Source organism: Hemisphaericaspora subhashii (genome assembly GCF_019202705.1).
Source record: "Hemisphaericaspora subhashii strain CBS 10753 chromosome Unknown scaffold49, whole genome shotgun sequence".
Lineage (NCBI taxonomy): Eukaryota > Fungi > Ascomycota > Pichiomycetes > Serinales > Debaryomycetaceae > Hemisphaericaspora > Hemisphaericaspora subhashii.
This window is the reverse complement of record NW_026057299.1, coordinates 1-22,455: the sequence shown is the minus strand read 5'-3', so window position 1 is coordinate 22,455 and position 22,455 is coordinate 1. Positions and strand designations below refer to the sequence as shown.

The 22,455-nt window shown below is 33.7% G+C and overlaps 7 protein-coding genes across 7 annotated transcripts; 3 read left to right on the top strand and 4 right to left on the bottom strand. All coding sequences in view use genetic code 12, as the record gives it.

The window, feature by feature from the left end:
- Nucleotides 1-589: 589 nt before the first annotated feature.
- Nucleotides 590-5,692, top strand: J8A68_002958 (aminophospholipid-translocating P4-type ATPase; the record flags this gene model as incomplete). Its single annotated transcript, XM_049406761.1, has 1 exon — nt 590-5,692. One exon carries the CDS (start codon nt 590-592, stop codon nt 5,690-5,692), a length of 5,103 nt encoding a protein of 1,700 aa, XP_049263731.1.
- Nucleotides 5,693-7,173: 1,481 nt separating this feature from the next.
- PET9 (ADP/ATP carrier protein) lies at nt 7,174-8,076 on the top strand (the record flags this gene model as incomplete). Its single annotated transcript, XM_049406760.1, has 1 exon — nt 7,174-8,076. The coding sequence occupies one exon, from the start codon at nt 7,174-7,176 to the stop codon at nt 8,074-8,076; it is 903 nt and encodes a 300-aa protein (XP_049263730.1).
- A 906-nt stretch (nt 8,077-8,982) lies between these two features.
- Nucleotides 8,983-10,296, bottom strand: SPE2 (adenosylmethionine decarboxylase; the record flags this gene model as incomplete). Its single annotated transcript, XM_049406759.1, has 1 exon — nt 8,983-10,296. The coding sequence occupies one exon, from the start codon at nt 10,294-10,296 to the stop codon at nt 8,983-8,985; it is 1,314 nt and encodes a 437-aa protein (XP_049263729.1).
- Nucleotides 10,297-11,725: 1,429 nt separating this feature from the next.
- VPS1 (dynamin-like GTPase) lies at nt 11,726-13,822 on the bottom strand (the record flags this gene model as incomplete). The annotated part of the gene is made up of 1 exon (XM_049406758.1): nt 11,726-13,822. One exon carries the CDS (start codon nt 13,820-13,822, stop codon nt 11,726-11,728), a length of 2,097 nt encoding a protein of 698 aa, XP_049263728.1.
- Nucleotides 13,823-14,132: 310 nt separating this feature from the next.
- J8A68_002954 (PUS4) lies at nt 14,133-18,217 on the bottom strand (the record flags this gene model as incomplete). The annotated part of the gene is made up of 4 exons (XM_049406756.1): nt 14,133-14,635; nt 14,802-15,689; nt 15,967-17,115; nt 17,524-18,217. 4 exons carry the CDS (start codon nt 18,215-18,217, stop codon nt 14,133-14,135), a joined length of 3,234 nt encoding a protein of 1,077 aa, XP_049263727.1.
- Nucleotides 18,218-19,101: 884 nt separating this feature from the next.
- On the top strand, nt 19,102-21,321 carry J8A68_002953 (uncharacterized protein; the record flags this gene model as incomplete). Its single annotated transcript, XM_049406755.1, has 1 exon — nt 19,102-21,321. One exon carries the CDS (start codon nt 19,102-19,104, stop codon nt 21,319-21,321), a length of 2,220 nt encoding a protein of 739 aa, XP_049263726.1.
- Nucleotides 21,322-21,467: 146 nt separating this feature from the next.
- CYC3 (holocytochrome c synthase) lies at nt 21,468-22,455 on the bottom strand (the record flags this gene model as incomplete). The annotated part of the gene is made up of 1 exon (XM_049406754.1): nt 21,468-22,164. A coding segment is annotated over one exon (697 nt), but the record flags the coding sequence as incomplete, so codon positions are not given.

Here is a 22,455-nt window from a genome sequence, read left to right as displayed (position 1 = left end):
AGAACATTGGAAGGAAATGAAGGAAGAATAACGATTAGATCGATTTAGGGAAAGAACGACTACCTTACCCTATTCGCAATAATTAACATAATCTGATTCGGTAAGTTTTAGTTTTTATATCCGATCTTTCCATATTTGTAAACAATGGAATTTGTAATACTGAATAAAAAAAAAATTTTTTTGTCTGTTACCTTCTCTGTCTTTTTTTTTATTTTTATTTTTAATTACTTATTAAAATAAAAGTGTCTGCTGTCTCCAATTCAATGACAACGCTTCAATTTTTTCTTTCTTATCAAATTCATTTCATTTGAAGCATACATAGTTAGTTACTTCTGATATTCATTTTACATTCGACAGACAGAAAAAAGTTCAGACAGTCAGACATAAAGTAATAAGTTACAGTTACTACGTACTTTACAAAAAGTGAAAAAAGAAGAGGCACATCAATCTACAATTTTTTTTTTCAAAAGGACAGACAGACACACCACCTTAGAAACTATTTTGGTTGTAAATCATATGAGTCTTTAAGTGTGTTCTTTTTTTTTACAACAACAGACAAATCAGATATAAACATTAAACCCCTTCAGTCATGGCGAATGGAGACCTGAATATTCCCAAGAAGAGTCCATTCAATGGTGAGAATGATATTGATTCCATTGATGATGATAATTCATCAATATTAAAATCCCCAACAGTAGAAGAATTTGAATCTCATTATACAAAATTTCCAATTAACAACCATCAGCAACAACAACAACAACAGTATCTTCATCCACAACAACAACAGCATCGACAACAACAAAATATAGACGACGTGTTTTCTGATGAAGATTACGATTCAGTTCCTCCTACTCCAGTAATAGGAGTATCTAGATTTGATAGAGATAATAGAAATCATACAACGAGGAATCAAACGAACAATTCAAATACACCTCCGTCTACGGCAACATCAGACGCGGGAAATAATAATAGCGGTACTGGGAAGATAAAGTCCCCATTTTTAGATCAGAACAGCGTGGCATTTGATGATGATATCTTCCTACAGAAGCCCAAATCCCCATTCATGAAAGATGCTTTCGGTTTCGGTAATAACGATATCGCTGAAGAAACTGATGAAATTTCAAACAACGAGGATATTGACGCTTCACCATCAGCAACTAAAAGATTGAGATGGGGTACTACTCGTAATAAACATGGAAGACCTAAGAAGGAGAATGTGAGTAGATCAATGACTCTCAGACGAATACTCGATCCTCATAGACGAAAACATGGAAATAATTCATTAAGATTGAATTCATTTAGAAGACCAAATACACACTCAATTGATTTCCCAGAACGACATCATCATGAGGAATCAGATGTGGAAGAAACTGCAGACCTCGAAACTGCCGATCCTAAGAATAGACGTGAAGACAAGAGAACAATTGTTTTTAATAGAGAATTGCCTTCCGAATTCATCGATCCAGAGAGCGGGAAGCCTGATACGGATTATCCAAGAAATAAAATTAGAACAACTAAATATACACCATTATCATTCTTACCAAAAAACATTTTTAATCAATTTTATCATAATATTGCAAATGTTTATTTCCTTTTCATAATCATTTTAGGTGCATTTGAAATCTTTGGTGTTCCTTCGCCGGTATTGGCAGCAGTTCCATTAATTGTCATTGTTATCATTACCGCATTTAAAGATGCTGTTGAAGATTCAAGAAGAACTGTAACTGATTTAGAAGTTAACAATCAATTCACTCATATTTTATCTCAAATCGATCATAATAATACTACCTATCAATATATCAATCGTAATGTTAATGATGAAAAAATTTCATTATGGAGAAGATTCAAGAAAATGAACACCAGATTATTAGCTCGATTCTGGGGTGCTTCGAAACGAAATTTGACTAAAGAAGGTAGAGCTCAAAAGATTAGAGAAAGGTATAACCGAGAAAATGGAATTGACGACATGCAACAAGCAAGAAAATCATTTGATAGTGATATCGGAGAACAAAGTCCAAGGAACTCAATTGATGCAAATCCATTTAGTGATGCATTGAGAAAATCTTTCCAACAAAACCGTCGGGAATCAAGTATGCATCATCGTAGAACTAAAACCCTTAAATTTGTTAAGAAATACTGGAAGGATGTTAAAGTGGGTGATGTATTGCGTATTTATAACAATGATGAGATTCCTGCTGATTTGGTGATATTGGCTACAAGTGATGAAGATAATTGTTGTTATGTCGAAACTAAGAATCTTGATGGTGAAACCAATTTGAAAGTGAAACAAGCGTTGAAGTATTCGTCAATTGAGCAAAAGATCAATAAAGCTGATGATTTAATGGATCATTCTTTCCAAATTGATTCCGAGGGTCCACATCCAAATTTATATACCTATCAAGGTAACTTGAAGTATAGTAGTGCTAATGGAGAACAGGAATTACAAGAGCCAATAACAATTAACAATTTACTTTTACGTGGATGTTCATTAAGAAATACCAAATGGGTAGTTGGGGTTGTTGCATTTACTGGTGATGATACTAAAATTATGCTTAACGCTGGTATTACTCCTACCAAACAATCAAGAATCTCAAGAGAATTGAATTATTATGTTTTACTCAACTTTTTACTTTTGTTTATTATTTGTTTCTTATCGGGTTTAATTAATGGATTATATTATAGAACAACGGGTACTTCAAGAGATTTCTTTGAATTCGGTACTATTGCCAGTACTCCTTTTTTGAATGGATTTGTGGGATTCTTTGTTTCATTAATCTTATATCAAACTTTGGTTCCAATTTCGCTTTATATCACCATTGAAATCATCAAAACGGCACAAGTATTTTTCATTTATTCTGATATTGGATTATATTATCCCAAATTGGATTTTCCATGTACTCCCAAATCTTGGTCAATTTCAGATGATTTGGGACAAATTGAATATATCTTTAGTGATAAAACCGGAACGTTAACTCAAAACTTGATGGAATTTAAAAAATGTACAATTAATGGAGTTTCATATGGTCTTGCCTACACTGAAGCACTTGCCGGATTAAGAAAACGATTGGGAGTGGATGTTGATGCTGAAGCTACTGAACAACGGGAATTGATTAAGAAAGATAAAGAAAGAATGATTGATAAATTACATCAAATAACCAAGAATCAAACTTATGATGATGAAATCACGTTTGTATCTTCTGAATTCCTTGATGATTTAACTGGTGCAAAAGGTGCTGAACAACGAGCATGTAATGAACATTTCATGTTAGCTTTGGCACTTTGTCATTCTGTGATTACTGAACAAGATCCAAAAAACCAACGTAAGATGTTATTGAAAGCTCAATCTCCAGATGAAGCAGCATTGGTGGGTACTGCTAGATCATTAGGTTTTACATTCAAAGGTGCAACCAAGAAAGGATTATTAGTTGATGTACATGGAGTAACCAAAGAATATCAAGTATTAAACACTTTAGAATTCAATTCCACAAGAAAGAGAATGAGTTCAATTATCAAGATACCTCCAACTACACCATCAGGACAACCTAAAGCTCTTTTAATCTGTAAAGGGGCCGATTCTGTCATTTATTCCCGATTAAGTAAAACCGCCAATGATCCAAATTTATTAGAATCCACTTCTAAACATTTAGAAGAATACGCAACTGAAGGGTTACGTACCCTTTGTATTGCCATTCGTGAATTAAATTGGGATCAATATACTGCTTGGAATCAGAAGCATCAAATTGCAGCCTCTTCTTTAGATGATCGTGAAGCTGAAATGGAAGCTGTTGCTGATTCGATTGAACGTGAGTTGACCTTATTGGGTGGTACTGCTATTGAAGATAGGTTACAAGATGGTGTTCCTGATGCGATTTCAATCTTGGCGGAAGCTGGGATTAAATTATGGGTCTTGACTGGTGATAAAGTTGAAACTGCTATCAATATCGGGTTTTCTTGTAATTTATTAGGAAATGAAATGGAATTGTTAGTTCTCAAAACAGCATATAGTGAAGAAGATATGAATAATATGGATGGTGTTAACTTTAGTCCTGGTGCAAGTGAGCATTCAATTATTGATACGATGTTGACATACTATTTAGAAAAATATTTCCAAATGGTTGGATCATTTGAAGAACAAGAAGCTGCAGCTTTGGATCATAGTCCACCAGATGAAAGATTCGGGGTTGTTATTGATGGTGATGCATTGAAAATGGCCTTATTAGATCCTGACACCAAAAGAAAATTCTTATTATTATGTAAAAAGTGTCGTGCTGTTTTATGTTGTCGTGTTTCTCCGGCACAAAAAGCTGCGGTGGTTAAATTGGTTAAGGATACTTTAGATGTCATGACTTTAGCAATTGGTGATGGATCTAATGATGTGGCTATGATTCAAGCTGCTGATGTCGGTGTGGGTATTGCTGGTGAAGAAGGTAGACAAGCGGCTATGTCTTCAGATTATGCTCTTGGACAATTCAGATTTTTGGCTAGATTGTTGTTAACTCATGGACGTTGGTCTTATAAGAGATTCAGTGAGATGATTCCTAGTTTCTTTTATAAGAATGTTATTTTCAATATTGCATTGTTTTGGTATGGTATTTATAATGATTTTGATGGAACATATTTATTTGAATTCACTTATTTGATGTTTTATAATTTAGCATTCACTTCATTGCCAGTTATATTTTTAGGGATATTTGATCAAGATATTGAAGCCAAAGTTTCCTTGCTAGTTCCTCAAGTATATCGTAGTGGTATATTACGTACTGAATTCAATCAACGGAAATTCTGGTGGTATTGTGGTGATGGTATTTATCAATCATCAATCTCGTTCTTTTTCCCTTATTTGATGTTTGTTGTCTCGTTTGCTAATGAAAATGGTAAACCTTTTGATCATAGATTTTGGATGGGTATAGTTGTTACATGTATCGCATGTATTTCATGTAATTTATTCATTTTATTCCATCAATTCAGATGGGATTGGATCAGTTCTTTGATTGTTGGTATTTCCATCTTGATTATTTTCATTTGGACCGGATTATGGACTACCACTACATATAGTGGAGAATTTTATAAGGCTGCTCCACAAGTATTTGGTGCTGCGTCATTCTGGGCATGTGTTTTCGTTGGGGTTTTATGTTGTTTGATTCCTAGATTCTTTTATGATTTTGTTCAAAAGATTTTCTGGCCGAAAGATATTGATATTATTCGTGAATGTGTTGTTCGTGGAGATTTCGATGCTTATCCATTTGATTACGATCCAACTGATCCTGATCGAGTTAAGATTAGTGCATATTCTAATCAAGTCGTCAATCGTATGAGTATGAGTTCAGCTAGAAACCAAGACAATGGAAAGAGGGAGAAGTATAACAATCTGAATTATAATTCAAGTGATGAGAGGAATGATTGTGAAGTTTCATATATAGAAACACCACCAACACCAAAACCAACACCACCACCAGGACAAGAAGGAGATTATGGTTCGCCTTCAAAGAGAAAGAATATGATATTTAAGATGTTGAAGAAGGGAAGTGAAAGTACCACGAACTCAAGCAGTTTAGATAATTCAGCATCTAGTGTTATTACTGAAGAAATACCGATGCAAGATTTTTCTGACAATCAAAGACGAGCAGCAAGGATAAGTGAGGAGACTAGAAGAACGTCCCCACCATACCACAATAATTATCCGCCCACGTAACCAACAATAAACCATGGAGTGTTATAGACAAATGAATGTTACCTTTTGTATTTTTAGTTATTATAAGTTTTTATGTATTTTATAGACTTTTTTAGTTTTATGTATTATTTTTGCAATCTAGGAAGTTTGATTTTGCAACACCATATGTCCTTCCAATGTCGTGTGCGAGGATGTCTCGTCTCTCGGCAAAAACCGGTTTGAGGTCTTTTTTCTTTCACACACATCTATTGAAAAAAAAAATCTCAGAACAATCACCGGGGCAACAGACAGACAATTTAAAGTATTTCTTCAAAAAGAAACTTGACATCTAAATGCGTGGGCTCCAAACTGCATCGACAACAACTAATGCATAAAGGAATGAGACCCCTGACTTTGAGTGCGATGCTTAATAGTGGGAGATTCACAAAAAAAGGTGAAGCCAAATAGATGTGTGAAGTTTTAAAGATAAGAAAAAAGCGCGGCACCTCCAAGGTTGTAGTATGGGGTCTTTTTCTTTAGATTGTAACATGTTCGTAATATCTGACACTCAGTTTCACAACGCACAGGTACACACAACTCCAGATCACAAGATATTTGTAAAAAATCTCTGGGGTAATAAAAATAAAAGACGAGTTTAGGGTTTTGCAGTGAATGACGTTTTTCATTTTCTAAGGTCACCGGTTTTACAAACTTTTATGTCTGTCTGATTTGAATACCGGTTAGTTTTCTTTCGTTTTACGATGATTATGTGTAAGAGAATATGTGTGAAAAATAAATTTCGCAATTTAATTAGTCGCGATGTCTGTCTAAACTAAAAAAATAATTTATTAATAAATTCAATTTTTTACAACCGTGTACGCAAATTAACAATACCCTACTGGTACAATATTGAATCAGTGTGAGAAAAGTACTAGAACTGTTTGTACCCTGAGAGCTTCCTATTAACTTCGGTATCCAACTGATCTTGCGATGGCCTTTTTTGGGGAACTCAGGGTGACACCTACGTATTAAAAAGGTAATTTAGAGCCTTTTTTTAGATTATTTAGTTAGTTACCCGCCCGATTTCTTCCCTATGAATTTTTTTTTTCAGTGTGAAAATGCAACTCACAAAAATGTCGGCTGTGGACAAATCAAATTTGAGTATTTTAGTTTTTTGTGTCACCAATACGTTTTACTGTTGGAAAAATGTCCGATTGTTTTCCTCCATTAACATCCATACTTCAATACATTTTATGTTTGTTGTTCAGTCAAAAAAAAAAATTTTAATAATTTCTTTTTTTTTGTCAAAATAAATTTTTTTTTCAGTGAACAAATAAACACATTAAAAAAAAAAATTTTCATTGGGCGTTTAATATCCAAGTGTTATAAATAATCATTGAAATCCCGATAATTTGAGTTTTGTCTGGTTTCATTCTTCTTCTCTTTTTTTCTTTCTTTTCTCTTCTTTTCTTCTTTAAGTACTCGAGACCTCAGAATATATTCCAACAACAACAACAATTACAATGGATAACCAATTCTTAATTGATTTCTTAATGGGTGGTGTTTCCGCCGCCGTCTCTAAGACCGCCGCAGCTCCAATTGAAAGAGTTAAATTATTGATTCAAAATCAAGATGAAATGATCAAGCAAGGTAGATTAGCCAAGAGATACGGTGGTATCGTTGAATGTTTCAAGAGAACTGCCGCTGAAGAAGGTGTCGTTTCCTTCTGGAGAGGTAACACTGCTAATGTTATCAGATACTTCCCAACCCAAGCCTTAAACTTTGCTTTCAAGGATAAATTCAAGCAAATGTTCGGTTTCAAGAAATCTGAAGGTTACTGGCCATGGTTCGCTGGTAACTTAGCTTCCGGTGGTTTAGCCGGTGCTACCTCTTTAGCTTTCGTCTACTCTTTGGATTATGCCAGAACTAGATTAGCTAACGATGCTAAGTCCTCCAAGGGTGACGGTAAGAGAGAATTCAATGGTTTAGTTGATGTTTACAAGAAGACTTTAGCTTCTGATGGTATTGCTGGTTTATACAGAGGTTTCGGTCCATCTGTTATTGGTATTGTTGTTTACAGAGGTTTATACTTCGGTTTATATGATTCTTTAAAACCTGTTGTCTTAGTCGGTCCATTAGAAGGTTCTTTCTTAGCTTCTTTCTTATTAGGTTGGACTGTTACCACTGGTGCTTCTACTGCTTCTTACCCATTAGATACCGTTAGAAGAAGAATGATGATGACTTCTGGTCAAAAGGTTAAGTACGACGGTGCTTTCGACTGTTTCAGAAAGGTTGTTGCTGCTGAAGGTGTTGCTTCCTTATTCAAGGGTTGTGGTGCTAACATCTTAAGAGGTGTTGCCGGTGCCGGTGTTATCTCCTTATACGATCAATTACAAGTTATCGTTTTCGGTAAGAAGTTCAAGTAAACTAATTAATCTTGAAATCTGATTTATTTTTTTTAGAGATAGATTTTTGTTTCTTTAGTTTTACTTCTTGAAATAGTTTGTATATAATTTGGACAGTATATTTATTTACAAATAAAACTTTGTAATTTGCATTTAAACATATCATCTTAACCCTACCTCTAATCAGTGCCTGTATAGCCTAATTCCCTACTCTATGTAAATCTGTGTATCCCAAAAATTTCATGTTTTTTGAAAAAGGGGAAATTTCCAAAATTTCATGAAAAATTTCATTTTTGTGGACGATGATTCAAACGTTTCTAATTTTTTTTTTTTAAATTAATTTTAAATTAATTTTTATTTTTTGTCCGGATTATTTTTTTTTTAGCAAGCTCGGCCATTTACGGTTGACTTTATTGGTCCACAATTTGACTATATGCAGGGGGCTAAGTTTTAAAAAATTACAAATTTGCAGCCAAAACAAAGTTAAATGGCAAACCTTGGAATCAACTTATATTGATTTCTGAAGTCATGTTGGGCTCTGCGATACAAGTAGACTTGACAGGTTTCTTCATTTCTTAATAAATTATGATTTCCAACACTGCTTAGGAGTGGATTTGTTATTTTTCAAATTATTAGCACAGAATTTCATGAAAATTTCGCAGACTGGAGAAGAATGCTACACAGTTAGCTCGAATAAATAGAAACGACGATACATTTCAGAGACAATAGTTTCTCTAAAACATACAAAATAGAGACACATCAAATGATAAACTAAAAAATTAATTATTTGAAAAATAAACAAAAGTAAATAATTCTATAAAAAAAACTTAAACAAACTAAGCTATAAGTCATAGCGATAAACATATTTCGACCACCTCAAACACGGCCAATATGATCAATACGGATTTTATTCAAAGCGGCACAACTTTAAATCTTTTCAAAATTCAAATATAATAAATTATATTCATTTTTCAAATCATATAAAGCCTTTTCTTGCTTCTTATACCCCAAATCTCTCAATATCAATTCACCACCCAGTTTCAACATTGAGAAATTTTCTTCATCTTCCAACTCATTAATCAAAGTCATTGAGAATCGGCGAGGTTGAAAAATCTTCAAGATTCTAGTCACAACCGTCATAATATCGACTGGGGACAGATTGGAGAATGGATAATTCGTTTCAAATGAAGCATAACTCCACCCGGATTCCGGAGTAATATGAAGAGTGTAATAATATCCACCGGGAATATTTGAACAGATCGAATTGGATGAGAATCCACATGGTGTGAATGAGAATGCATCATGAATGAACTCATAATCACGATCATGAATCTTTGAGTGATCCATGGAATCAACAAGTGAATCAATATCCGATTGCTCTTGATCTGAACTATCAGATAAAGAAGGTGAAGGTAAATGAGTAGCATGTTTTCTTGAAGGTTCAAAAATCGAATCTAATCCTGATTCAGCCATAGTTTCAAGACCAACATCGTGACCTAAATCACTTTCATCAACACCACTTTTGATTAATGATTCAACCCCTGGTTTTCTTGAAGTATGGAATTTATGAGCCTTTTCGGGGTCGAGTTCAGTCATTAAGATTTCAAAGGTTTGATCCTGATCATGATGTAAATGACGACGAATATTGCCTACCATTGGACAACTAGGTTCTTCGCCACCTACAAAAAGATACCAATGGTCGTCACTGTCAAAGTTTCCGACAACGTATGATTTCCCATTGTTGAAATGTTGTTTTAATAATGAAACTTCACTCTTCCAATCACGATGAACATGGATTTGTTTGTCTGGGAACATAAATGATCTTCTTGAGTAGAAAATTTTGTAGATTTCTTTACTTGTCATAGCAATATTTAATTTATCACGGACAGTTTCAAACAATTCTTGTAAACAGGCTAAAGTAGTTGTTGTACCACAAGTTTTAAGAATCAATTTATGAGCAAACACAAATAATGAACTTTCACTTAATAAGTAAGCATCCATATATTTGGAAGATTTCATGGATAATACTTTACAACTAACCAAATCTAATAATTTGATCCAATTTTCTAAAGGAATACTTCTAAGCCCGTCGCTTGGAATAGAATTAGGTAATTGACCTTCGGACGACCAAAACCAGATTTCAAGTAATTTTTCCGGACCTTCGAAAGCAAAGGTTGAATCTAAATTGGCTGATAATTCATGGTCAACGTATGAATCTTGATAGTATGCAGGAGCAACCATAACCTTTTGATAATTAGCAGGAACTTTTATTTTTTTGTAATTGAATTCGATTATATGATCTTTTTTTAACAACAAAGCCTTTTAATATGATTATATAGTTTTGCTTTATTGGTGGGTTTATGTAGTTTTTTTATAGGATTTTTTTAATAGGATTTTCTGTAAGGTGGATTGGAACTTGCTCTTGTGTTTAAGGGTTTTGTTCTAAAAATTAATAATGCAAAATGAAACGAAGAGAGAAGTAGCAAGAAACGTTTCACAAGTGTTATTAATTATGGGATGGGGGTTGGTGATTTGCGGGGAGGATGGTATTGATGTTTTTTTTAGGATTTTTTTATACTTTTGGTGGATGATGGTTAGCGATGTCAGCAACTAATAAGGGAGCTAAGGGTGGATACTATTGATCTGAAAGTCACGATAGGCTTTTTTATTTAACTGAAAGGAATTTGAAACTAGTTACTGATGTGCAATTGAACTTGTTTCAATGGAAAATAAAGATAATGTGCGTTATCCAGGTTCGATTAATCTATTAATTGAATAAAGGTACAGTCGTGGCTCTTTCTTACGCATAAAATGCTTAGCAGGAGATGACAGTGGAATTAATAGGATTAATCAACGTTTCGAATAAATTTAAAACGGTTTGATTAATGCAAAAAATTGAAAAAATTTGTTCTCAAATCTAGCTTTCTAATTAAATGAAATTGATTTGAATAAGATTTGAATGGAGTGTTTAGTGGTAGCTATGTTAATCTCTAGGAGTGTGAATATTTAATACTCTTATAAGATGTCTGGAGAAGCAAGATAGAAGAAAGGAGAGTCAAAAATGCAAAAAAGTGAAAAATTTATTTCAAATTTTTTTTGTTGCTCCTTTGTTCGTCTTGGTTGAAATTTTTTTTTTCTTAATGCAATTGATTTTGTGTGTGGGATGCGGTTGTATGGTGAATCGGTGTAAATTTTACTACCAGGGCGGTCTTTTTTTTTGCATAGGCTAGCACTCAGGAGGCAATGCACTTTGCGCACGACTTGACAGTTTAATCGCCTTAAGGTGAAAATTTTTTTTCTGCTTTGTTTTCTTTATCACCCTGCATAGAAAATTTTAACTCAAATGTTAAAATCTGTTTTTTAGGTAGCGCCCCAGATTATAGGAGTAAGGAGAAGTCAGATGATTTACAAATTGTAATTAATAAATAATTTAATTTTAGAAGTTTTGGAGTTTAAGGATAGAGCCCTAAAAATTTCACAAGCCGCACACAACATACAACACACAAACTCCCATAAAACTCCAAAGGATTGAGGGGTATATGTAATATTATTAAACTATCTATTGCAAACAAATCTTCTCTATATATTATATCAAAATTATTAGTATCCTTAATAATAATAATAATAATAACCTATAACAAGCTAACAAAAGCAAAATCAATTAACAACTTTAAACACTAGAAACAATTTCACTTGCATTCTTCAAGACTTCAACCATTCTTAAACATTCCTTTCTCTTTTGAACTGTCATTTCATTCTCTTTAACCAAATCATCTAAATCAGGTGCATTATACATCTTTTCTAATAATTCTTTTTGAATTTCATCCTTTGATCTAACAATTAATTTCAACATAATAGCTTTTGGAACAACATCAGCAACTGTTCTCTTAACAATATTATAATAAGAAGAAATTAATAATTTAATAACTTCAGTTTCCATAGTTTCTCTTTCAGTCATAGTACCAGTAGCTCTTAATACTGGAGGTGGAGCTTCCATAGATTGTAATCTCTTCTTGTTTTTAGACGAAAAGAATCCACCAAAGAATCCATTAGCTGTCTCATCTTTAGCTCCTTGTTGTTGCTGTTGCTGCTGTTGTTGTAGTTGTTGTTGACTTGGTGGTAATGGTTTACCAGTCTTTGGATCAACTTGAACTTGTGGTTTTGGATGGAATTTTTCTTCAACAATTGCCATAGCTTGTGACCCCTTTAATAAATCAGGATGGGCAGTATTCACATAAGTTTCTTCAGCTCTAATAATATCACAAACAAATTCATTAGTTGGAATTAATGCATCTCTTAAGAATAAAATAAATTGTTGAGATAATAATTCTTTTAATGCTGGATAACGACTATATATTGGTTGACCAATGATTTGTGATAAGATTCTAACCAATTCATCAAAAATTAAATTAATACATCTAACAGATGGTTCTTCCATTCTATGGATTTGTTGTTTAACTAAAACTTCAAATGCTTGAGTACCAACAAATAATGAAGGGGCAGAACCAGAAGTATTATGCATAATTGTTCTAATATCAGCATCTCTAATTTGATCAAATGGATCTAAAGCTTGAATACCATTCTTGAAAATTTCATGGAAAACAAAAGAAATACGGGCACCACCAGTTAATTCTTGTGAACTTAATTCTCTAGATTCTCCATCTAAAATTCCAGTATAATCTTTAGTAAATTGAGTAATCATATTTAAAGCAATAGAAGCTGGTGATTCAGCCATTTCGGGCCCTAATAAACTTAATTCATGTTGATATTTCTTTAAGGAATGTTCAATTCTCATCTTAATATCAGGCAAAGTACCTTTAATATGATGCAATAAAATACCATTTAATTTCTTAGCTAAATATGGAGTACCACAGAATTGAGCTTTAGCTCTATAAGATGGATGATTTTCAAAGAATAATCTTTCATCTTTTAAAGCATCTCTAATTGTCTTTTTACTTTCAATATCCATTTGTCCTCTATTTATAACTGGGACATACCCAAACCTTAATGGAATAACTCTACCGGCTAAAATATCAATAACATCAGTACCTTCATCCATTAAATCAACTTTAGTTAAAACACCAATAGTTCTAGCACCTTCTGGATCAACTTCTCTTGCTAATTTTAACCCATCAGAATTTGCCAAATCAGTATTGGCGGCATTAACGGATAAAATAATTGCATTTGGTTTAGAAATAAATTTCATAATCATATCTTTAATTTGTCTTTCAATATCTTTTGGTTGATCCCCAACTGGAACTTTAGTTAAACCAGGTAAATCAACTAAAGTTAAAGTTAAAACATGAGGTGAATAAATTCTTAAATTAATTGGAACAGGAGAAATACCTAAATTCTTACCAGTCTTAGCATCAGTTTCTCTTACAATTTCATTTCTAATCTCTTCAAAATTATAAAATTTCTTATTTGGTAAATGTAAAAATTCACCCCATTCATCAGCATTATTTTCAGTTGCTTCACCATTTTCTTTAGTTGAATTAATTTCAATCAATTCATCACCACCTCTTTGATTCTTAGGAGTGGCCCTTCTATTAATCAATTGTAAAACTAATGGTCTTCTAGTGACAATACCAGTACCTCTAGGTAAGAAATCTCTACCGACAATATTTTCTAAAACTGACGATTTCCCACTTGATTGAGATCCAACTACGGTAATTTGTGGTAAATCAACTGGAGAAGATGAACCTCCCCCTAATGGAGCTAAAGCATCTTGTAACTTATTGATTGTTGCGATTAATCCCTCATCCATCTTTTAATGTATTGGTTGATTAGTGTTGATTGATTATAGATCTTTTTGACAACCAAAAATTGATTTGGTGTTTATCAAAAATTTATTGTCCGTCAGATTTGATTGTAGAGAAAACTTGTGACAATTTTACACGACTAACATAAAAAATAGTTGGTGGCAAATTACAATTTACCATCACACAACCCACAGCCTTCTTTTTGTAACTGAATATGATTACAGTGACATACTGGGAATAACAATGATGATAAAACAATAGAGACGGACAGAGTAGAGTGATTATAATTAAACTGATAGCAAGATTTTTCTTTCATTAAATTACATAAACATTAAAACTTAAATCTGGATGTTTTTTAAGTACTTCTTCAGTCATTTCCCAAGGCACACCAAATATTCCAGCATTAATCTTGGGCATATTGACAACATACTTTGAATCTTCATCAGTTTCAATTGCAACCTCTTTAGCCAACTCTTTTAACTGTTTTGATAATTCTGAAAGTGATTCATCTGTATATTGTGCAATTTCTTCGGGAGATTGAGAAAAATCACTAGTGAATAAACAACCAATATAGATCTTTGTATTCTTACCATCTGCAGTAGCTGGTATTAATAATGATTTACCTAATAGATTAGAATGTTTAACACAGTAATTGGAATATTCATCATTGGCATAGGGATACTTGTGACGGAAAACCGCGGCCACTCCGCCACCCCATATCCCTCCAGTATTACAGGCATGTGCTAATACAATTGCCTTGGTTGCATCAATTGCTTTATGGGTGAATAAATCACCTTTAATATATTTAATCATGCTTACTTTTTAATAAGGGGCTAATGGATGATGATGACGACCATCGAGAAAAGAAAAAGTATGGGGAACGAACTTTTCTATTGCGCACATCTACTTATAGAGAGATTCTAATATATTCTCCAGCAGAATTATGTTTAATTCCATTAAAGAAGAATCCAGCTTCTGCTCCACATCCAAATACATTTTCAAACACTTGCTCCGGTTTGGTGTTTTCATTATAACTCTTCTCTTCATATGTACTTTGTAAAGTAATTGCATTTTGATAATTCTCAATCGCATCATTCTTGACTTGATATCTATCTTCAGGAGTAACCATAAAGAACTGAATAGAACTTCCTGTAACCAATTTAGCTTCTGGTGATAAGACGATTGTATTTGCTTTCGCACCCCAACCACCACCTCCAGCAGTCACTTTATATCTCTCAATTGCATTAGAATTCGGCTTTTGGATCTTAACATATACTTCAGTCTCCTTTGAACCAATCGACATTAGACGATCATTTTTCTCTAAATAATGAGCAGCTGGGTTAGTATCCACTGTTTTCAACAAGTTTCCAATACATTTCGTAATCTTAAAACTTTGGTCTTCAGGATATAATGGGGTCCAATTATCTTCAACAATAACTTTGGCATTGTCAGATACGACTCCCTCGGGCAACCTAACATCCAATTCACATAAATGTTGTCCAGAATTTCCAGTCATATCTTTCAATGCCTTAGGTTGGAAATAATACATTGTAAGTATTGAACCAGTTGAAAATACAGTATTGGCAAGTTTTAAATCAATATTCATAGTTTGATTCAAATGAAGTTTTAAATTCGAATCAATATTCTTCCAATTCTTTCTGGCGGTAACAATATGAACCCCATCACTTTCTTTTGGTGGAGTATTTAAATCATCTCGTGCTTCTAATGGAATGGCCGATGTTATATCCATGGTATTTGTCATCCACATTTCGGAAACTCCATTTCTTTGGGAATTGGGGACTACACTGTCCACTCCAGCAATTACTAATTGTAGATCATTATTTTGATAGAGATCAATAGAGTTTTGTATAACTTGGGGTAGGTTAGATGGTGTTGAAAGTACTAGTACTGCCTGGGGGTTTATATGTGAAGGAATCTTCAATTGGAAATTAGTTGGATTTATCGTTGTTCACGTATAGAATTGATATTGAAACCTACTATTATGAAATAACCTTTTCACTAAGAATTGTCTTGTCATCGTTTATAAATTGATTCTATATACAAGAAGAAGATCTATTAATTAATTATTAAAAAAAATTTGTTCCTTAGAAATCTCATCGCGGATTTTAATTTTCAACTTCATCAATACTTCTCTTCTTTGTATTATGGTTTGATTCAGTTTGTCCTTGTTTATCTTTCTGTTCAGCTTGTAAAGCTTCATCTTTAGTACTGTCAGCTTCATTTTGTAATTCCTCTTGGTTCCTTAATTCAGCGTCACTTAATAATTGCTTCTCCTTTTCAAACAATGGCGCAAGCTTAGTCTCGACATCCTCGAACAACTTTTCTAATTCAATATCAGCTCCATTGCTTTCAAGGACTTTCTTAAGAACAGGACCCCAGATTCTTTGATCCTTTGAAAAATCTTCCATTTTAAATACGTTCTTACCCAATTCCCATTCGGATTGCTTTGTTCTGGCCAAAGCAACCATATATGCCGAAGATTCCAACGTACGTCCAATATCACTGATTAAACTTCTGATATAAGTACCAGAAGAAACATCTGCTTCGAAACTAAACATTGGGAGTTTTTCAGGTAATTCTGAATCTTCTTTTAACATTCTTGGTTTTCCCACTTCTTTTGGAAGACCTTCCCTTTCAGCTCTTTCAAGATATTGAGATGAGAAATATACTGGAGAATCATTTAATGTTGGATTATTCATTAATGCATGTTCTTTAGGTTCTCCATTTTCATCAAATTGACTTTCTAATTTCTTATATTCATGGTCAGTGCTTAACAAATCCTTATCAAATACTTCTAAAGAATGAATAGTTACATCTCTAACTTTAATATCTTTAGGTATTGGTAATCCTTTACGCGCATAATCATAAAGTGGCATTCCATCAACTTTTAGAGCGGAATAGATTGATGGAGTTTGTTTGACATCACCCACGAATCTTGCTGCCGCATTTTTAACATCTTCTTTAGTTATATGATCAATTTCATTCTGACTAACTATTTCACCTTCACTATCTCCTGTTGTCGTACAAAGTCCCAAGAGTGCTTTTGCAGCATAAGTCTTTTTACATTGTGCCAAATAATATTGTAATTTTTTGGTACCTGCCCCAACCCCAACCACTAATACACCTGTAGCTAATGGATCTAAAGTCCCGCCATGGCCAATCTTGACTTTTAATTTCTGTACTCTTTTTTGGATTCTTTCTTTCGACCATTTTTTATCACTTGATAAATCTTCAGCCATCTTTGATTTAGCCATGGTCAAATCACGTTGAAACACATCTGATTTAGTGAATATGTTCTGGAGAGTATCAAGCAAGCGGGCGGAAGTTATCCCAGAAGGTTTCTCTATTGCAAATACACCGTTCATATTCTTAGGTCTAAATCTGAACATATGTTGAACTTAAATGAAACAGGAGTATATCAAAGAAAGAAAGGAAATTTAGATTATATGATTTTTTTAGTTTTCCCGATAGTACTGAAAATCTCATCTCTTGTCATATTAAGAAAAAATATTTACTACCACAACAAATCATTTATAAAGAGATGTGTAATGAATGAATTAAAATATCTTTAAAATTTCTATAATAATAAAGCCTTGGGCTTTGGGATTTGAATGTCCAACTACAATCAGATAAAAGCGTTAGTAAAATTTTGAACAAATTTAATGTAAACAATGTTATGTTATACATACTGATAGATATCCTGAATATCTCGGGGAAATAATCTTTAAATCAATCTCTCGAGTTTCAAAACTTTTATTTGTATCATTTATGAAAGTTTCTAATTTATCTAATCTCCTTTTAGTAAATGATTTAATGCCAATTAAATTAGATACTTGAGAAAATAATCCACCAGTGAATATTTCTAATATATTCTCAAACAAAGTAATGGTTGAAAATGGATTAAATGCTTGATATAATAATTCATTAACTGTTATTACAATATCCTTCAATTCATTTTCATTAAGCAAACCATTGAGAATTGGAATTCTAGAAGATCTTCCAAAGTAATTATCATCATATAATCCCAATTCGTTGATTTGAGGATGTGGATCATGTATTGCACCTGGTTCCTGACCAGGAAAATACTCCGAAAATTGAGGAATTAAATCAGAATACTTGCGGGAATAATAACATCTTGGTATTCGTAGTATTCGAGTGTTCTTATATGACAATGACAGACTATCCGCGTATATATTTGGAAAATGATTTATAACTAGCTTTGCAGTAGACAAGGCACAACCAGAAGATGTTGTCGGCACTTCTAGAAATTCATGGTAGTTAAAGAAAATCAATTCAGGTACATCAGTATTCGAATGCCCGGATTCTACTTTGTGAAGTATTGGACTATTGCTATGTTCATAGTTGACTAAAGTAGCCATTTCTCTTTTGGAAGACTTGAATTTATCGAATAGAATATAATAAATGGAATCTGGTTTGTGGTTGTGATATCAATTTAATTAATCAGATTAGGTTACAATTGATTTTTAGGTTTGTAAATCTATCTAAGTTACCCGGATTCAAAAGATTTGTTCCAACAGCTGTTTTTTTTAATGAAAAGTGACAAAAAAAATCTTCATCTATCATCGAGTTCTTCTTCTTTTTCTTGAACTTCTTCTTCTTTTGCTTTAGAGTATTTCCCACTCTCTCTAATTTTACACTAAATTTTGAACGTTGTGTAAATGGTATGTAAGTCCTTTTAAGAAATCAAAACACATGTAATGATTAGCAAAGCTAAGTAAAGTATTTACAGTGATGAGACCGAGTCAAAGACTCTTAATGCTATTAAACCCAGCTCAGTTGATATTTTTGTTTATGATAATAATTTTTAAGATATCTGAACCATTAGATAGATTTGCTTAACTTACTAATCAGTGAAATGAATCATATAAAGATTTAACTAACAAAATGGTAAATTAGAAATAATTTTGGTATTGTCTCTTTGTTTGCGCTACCAACTATGCTATAGTTGTGGAAGTTATTACATTTTTTGAACTAGATCTCTATTTTATATAACTCGTTCTAATAAACAACAAATTCAAATAACTTTATGTTTTAAAAATTGTAGATAAATGCTCTTGTCTCGATGTTTACTTTTTATATAAATTCACCAATCAATAAGACTTGCTTTATTGCCTATGCAAATTTGAACATTTTACACGACTAATTAACTTAAGTTTTGGTTGAAAAATTTTTTTTAATGGATTTTTACAACAGTTTTGACAGTCCCACCAAGAAACGTTCATCCCAACTTGGTATTAGGAAAATGTTACCCTTAAGGCAAACCATCTCAAGGACACTCCCAAGACGTGTCTTGATCCAAATTGCCAAACCGACATCGGCATTTTATCGTTTCCAATCCACAATTACTTCCAATAATCAACTGCAACAACCAATCCCAGAAAAAGTTACCCATGATCCGAAAATTACCAATCCAGATAACAACAACTCAGATTTGGTCGCAGATGAAGGTGCAGGAAATGAGGTAAAAGGGGAACGAAGCTATTATATCCATCCAATTTTGAAAGAAATCGGTGATCAAGTTTCTCAAGCCATCAAATCGTCTTCAAAAGATTTGACAGAAGCTTACGAGGTTTTTGAAGAAGGTATCACCTACATTCGTGAAATTCACACCAAAGAACGTATCGGTCAAGCGGCAGTTGGTGAAGTCTACTTACCATTGGCAAGGGATCTTTTAATTAAGGCGCTCGAGCCTGGAGCTACCTTAGGTACCAAATCATTGGAAGATTTATTAACGGTTTTCGAAACCAACAAGATTGCCCACTCCACTCAATATTCAAGAATTGCTGCTCATTACCTTAAGGAAGGAGAATCTTTGGAAACATATAGCAAAATTTTGCAGTTATGGATTAGGTTTCTTGAGATCAAAGGTGTGTCAACGATATTTTTCGATGAAAATCGTATAGATCCTGTTTATGGTCATCGTGTACTTTCTGTATTGACCCAGTATGCATTTGCTTTGGCTTGCATTGAGGAAGGTAGCGAATATACAATCGATCGAGCAATGAAGTTGCTTCAAAGGGATACAGTTAACAGTTTATGGCACATGCGAAATGTCCTTCAGACTTTAGGTCTTTTCAATGAAGAGACCTTCAAAAGATACGCGGCTGTAGACGCAGACCAACAAAAAGCCAATTTTGATCCAAATACACGCCAGTTCCACAGAAGAATTGATGAAGCCATTCAGAAAGACGACCGAGCCGATATGAATAAAATGTTTCGTTTCATTCAGGAAGTAAGCTCGAAATATAAAACCGCTATTGATGAAAAAACTACAACTAAGCTAATGGAAGGATTCTTTCATTTAGAAGATCACACCCAAGTTTTCAACATATTTCAAGTATTGTTAAAATCATGTCCAAAACCGCCATTAGAAGCTTGGAATATTTTGTTGAAATCTTTCTCTACTCCAAAGGAAATTGCCAAGGCCCAAAACGACCAAGAAAAAAAACAATTTTTACAGAAATTTAACCGATTAGTTGAAACTGTCAAAAGTCAATATAAGAAATTAACTCCTGATACTTATGCGCTGATAATTTCTGGATATTCCAATTTTGGTAAATTCGACGAAGTAGACAAGTATGTTGAAGAACAAAAGGCGTCTGGTCTTCTGGGGATGAATAATATAGCAAAGGATGGGTATTTAGTTGGATTACTACACAACAACAAGATTAATGAAGCTGAAACAAAATTAGGCGAATTCACCAGTGATCGAAGTGGCTATGTCCCAGGAATCTTGGTGATGAACTCCTTCCTTGCTCATTATTCCAATGCTCAAAACTATAAGGCGGTTGATGGTATTCTCGCCTTTATGCAAAAACACAAGATCCCCGAAAATGCATATACTTTGACCACTGTCGTTGACAGGTATCTTAAACAGATGTACGAGAAGGGTCTTTCTCCTGACATGAATGAAGTCTTCAAATTGATAGAATCTGCCAAACTTCCTCGGTTGCCTGGTGCCATGTTTACCTCTATCCTTAAAGGATTGGCAGATAACCACAATGCTACCGGTGCCAGGGAATTATATAGTCTCTTATCCAAAGAATATCCCAATGATGCAGGTTTAATAACTGCAATGCTTGCGACTGAATTGCAACTAGGAGATACAAGACACGCTGACAGAATCTTCCAAGAAGCTAAGGAAAAGTTTCGTGATTCATCAAGAATTTACAACCAGATGATTAGAGCTTGCTTAGACAAAGATGAAAGGTTGGCTTGGGCATACTACGAAGCATTCAAGAATGAAAAAACAATCAAACCAAATAAGTACACTTACTTTTTCTTACTTGACCGTGCTTTCGGGAAAAGAGATGAAAAGAACATTGAAAGGATCCTTGCTGATTTAGAGGCGAACCCGTTGAAAGATTACGGGCATCTTCCACGACTTTTCTCAAAATTAATTCAGCTTGGGTACAGACTTCCTCCATCGGTCATGCAAACCATCGAAAAAGGCGCCATGTAAATAGACCAACTCCCTCATATTATTTAATTAGAATAATAATACTAAACATTCATTGTATATATACACGTACATAAATATACTCCCATTAAATAAAACTGGACGAAGAACCAAAATAATATGTCTCGCTATTTACAAAATTTCTCACTCTACTTAAGGTCATCGAATTCGCCCATAGCCCTCTTCCACAAAGGATAAGCCCAGTGTGTGAATCTATCAGAAGCGTTTCCGAAATTGTCCAATGCAGGACGAGTATCCAAAGTGAAAGCAGGCATTCCAGTTTCTTCATCATCGGGCGCAGAATAATAATCTATAACATATCTCACTTCTTGCCAATCTTTATTTCTACCTTGTGACCTCAAGACAGTCCAATCATGCCTATCGAACGGTGGTTCGGTATTAAATGTTTCCGGGAATAATTGACCTAACCATAAATACATTCTAGCTCTAGGAGACATATCATCAGGTCTACCAGTAAACTTTTTTAATCTAGGTTCAATTTTTGTTGTCTTGGTATATCTCAGTTCCCATTCTAAAATCTGTTGCCAAGCTGCTTCATTCAAGAAATTATGAATATCAACCATAGATTCAACAGCATCTTCGGGTATACCATCCCCTTTACCCTTCCTTAACATTGCATTTAACATTTGTTGAGGAGATGGATATTCCCATAAACCATGACTTTCAGTTTCACCTCTAGGGATAGAAGAGATGGTTCTTTGAGTGGATAATGTGATTCTTTGACCTGGAGCTTTTTCAGAAGAAAGAGACATAGGCATGTTATTTAAAGGATTTAAAGCTTCGTCGCTTCCTCTTGATCCTTTAACTGGACATGAGGAGCCAGAACTAAACTTCGAGTGATCTACGGGGCATCCGCCACCAGCGGAGGAAGATGCGTAACTTGAGGGAAAGCGAACTCATAGTAAAACACTTAGACGGGTCTTGGTTGGGTAGAAACAGCATATATGTGATCTTGCTAATGTGTATTAATAATCAACTTGTGGTAATTGGATTTTCAAATCCCATAAAAAATTTATAAAACTTAAAAAAGAAACTATTTGGTAATTTATACACGACTTTGTAGCGCGTGATTAGTGTCGTCCAAATCACTAGTGTCGAAACTGAGATGCAATGACG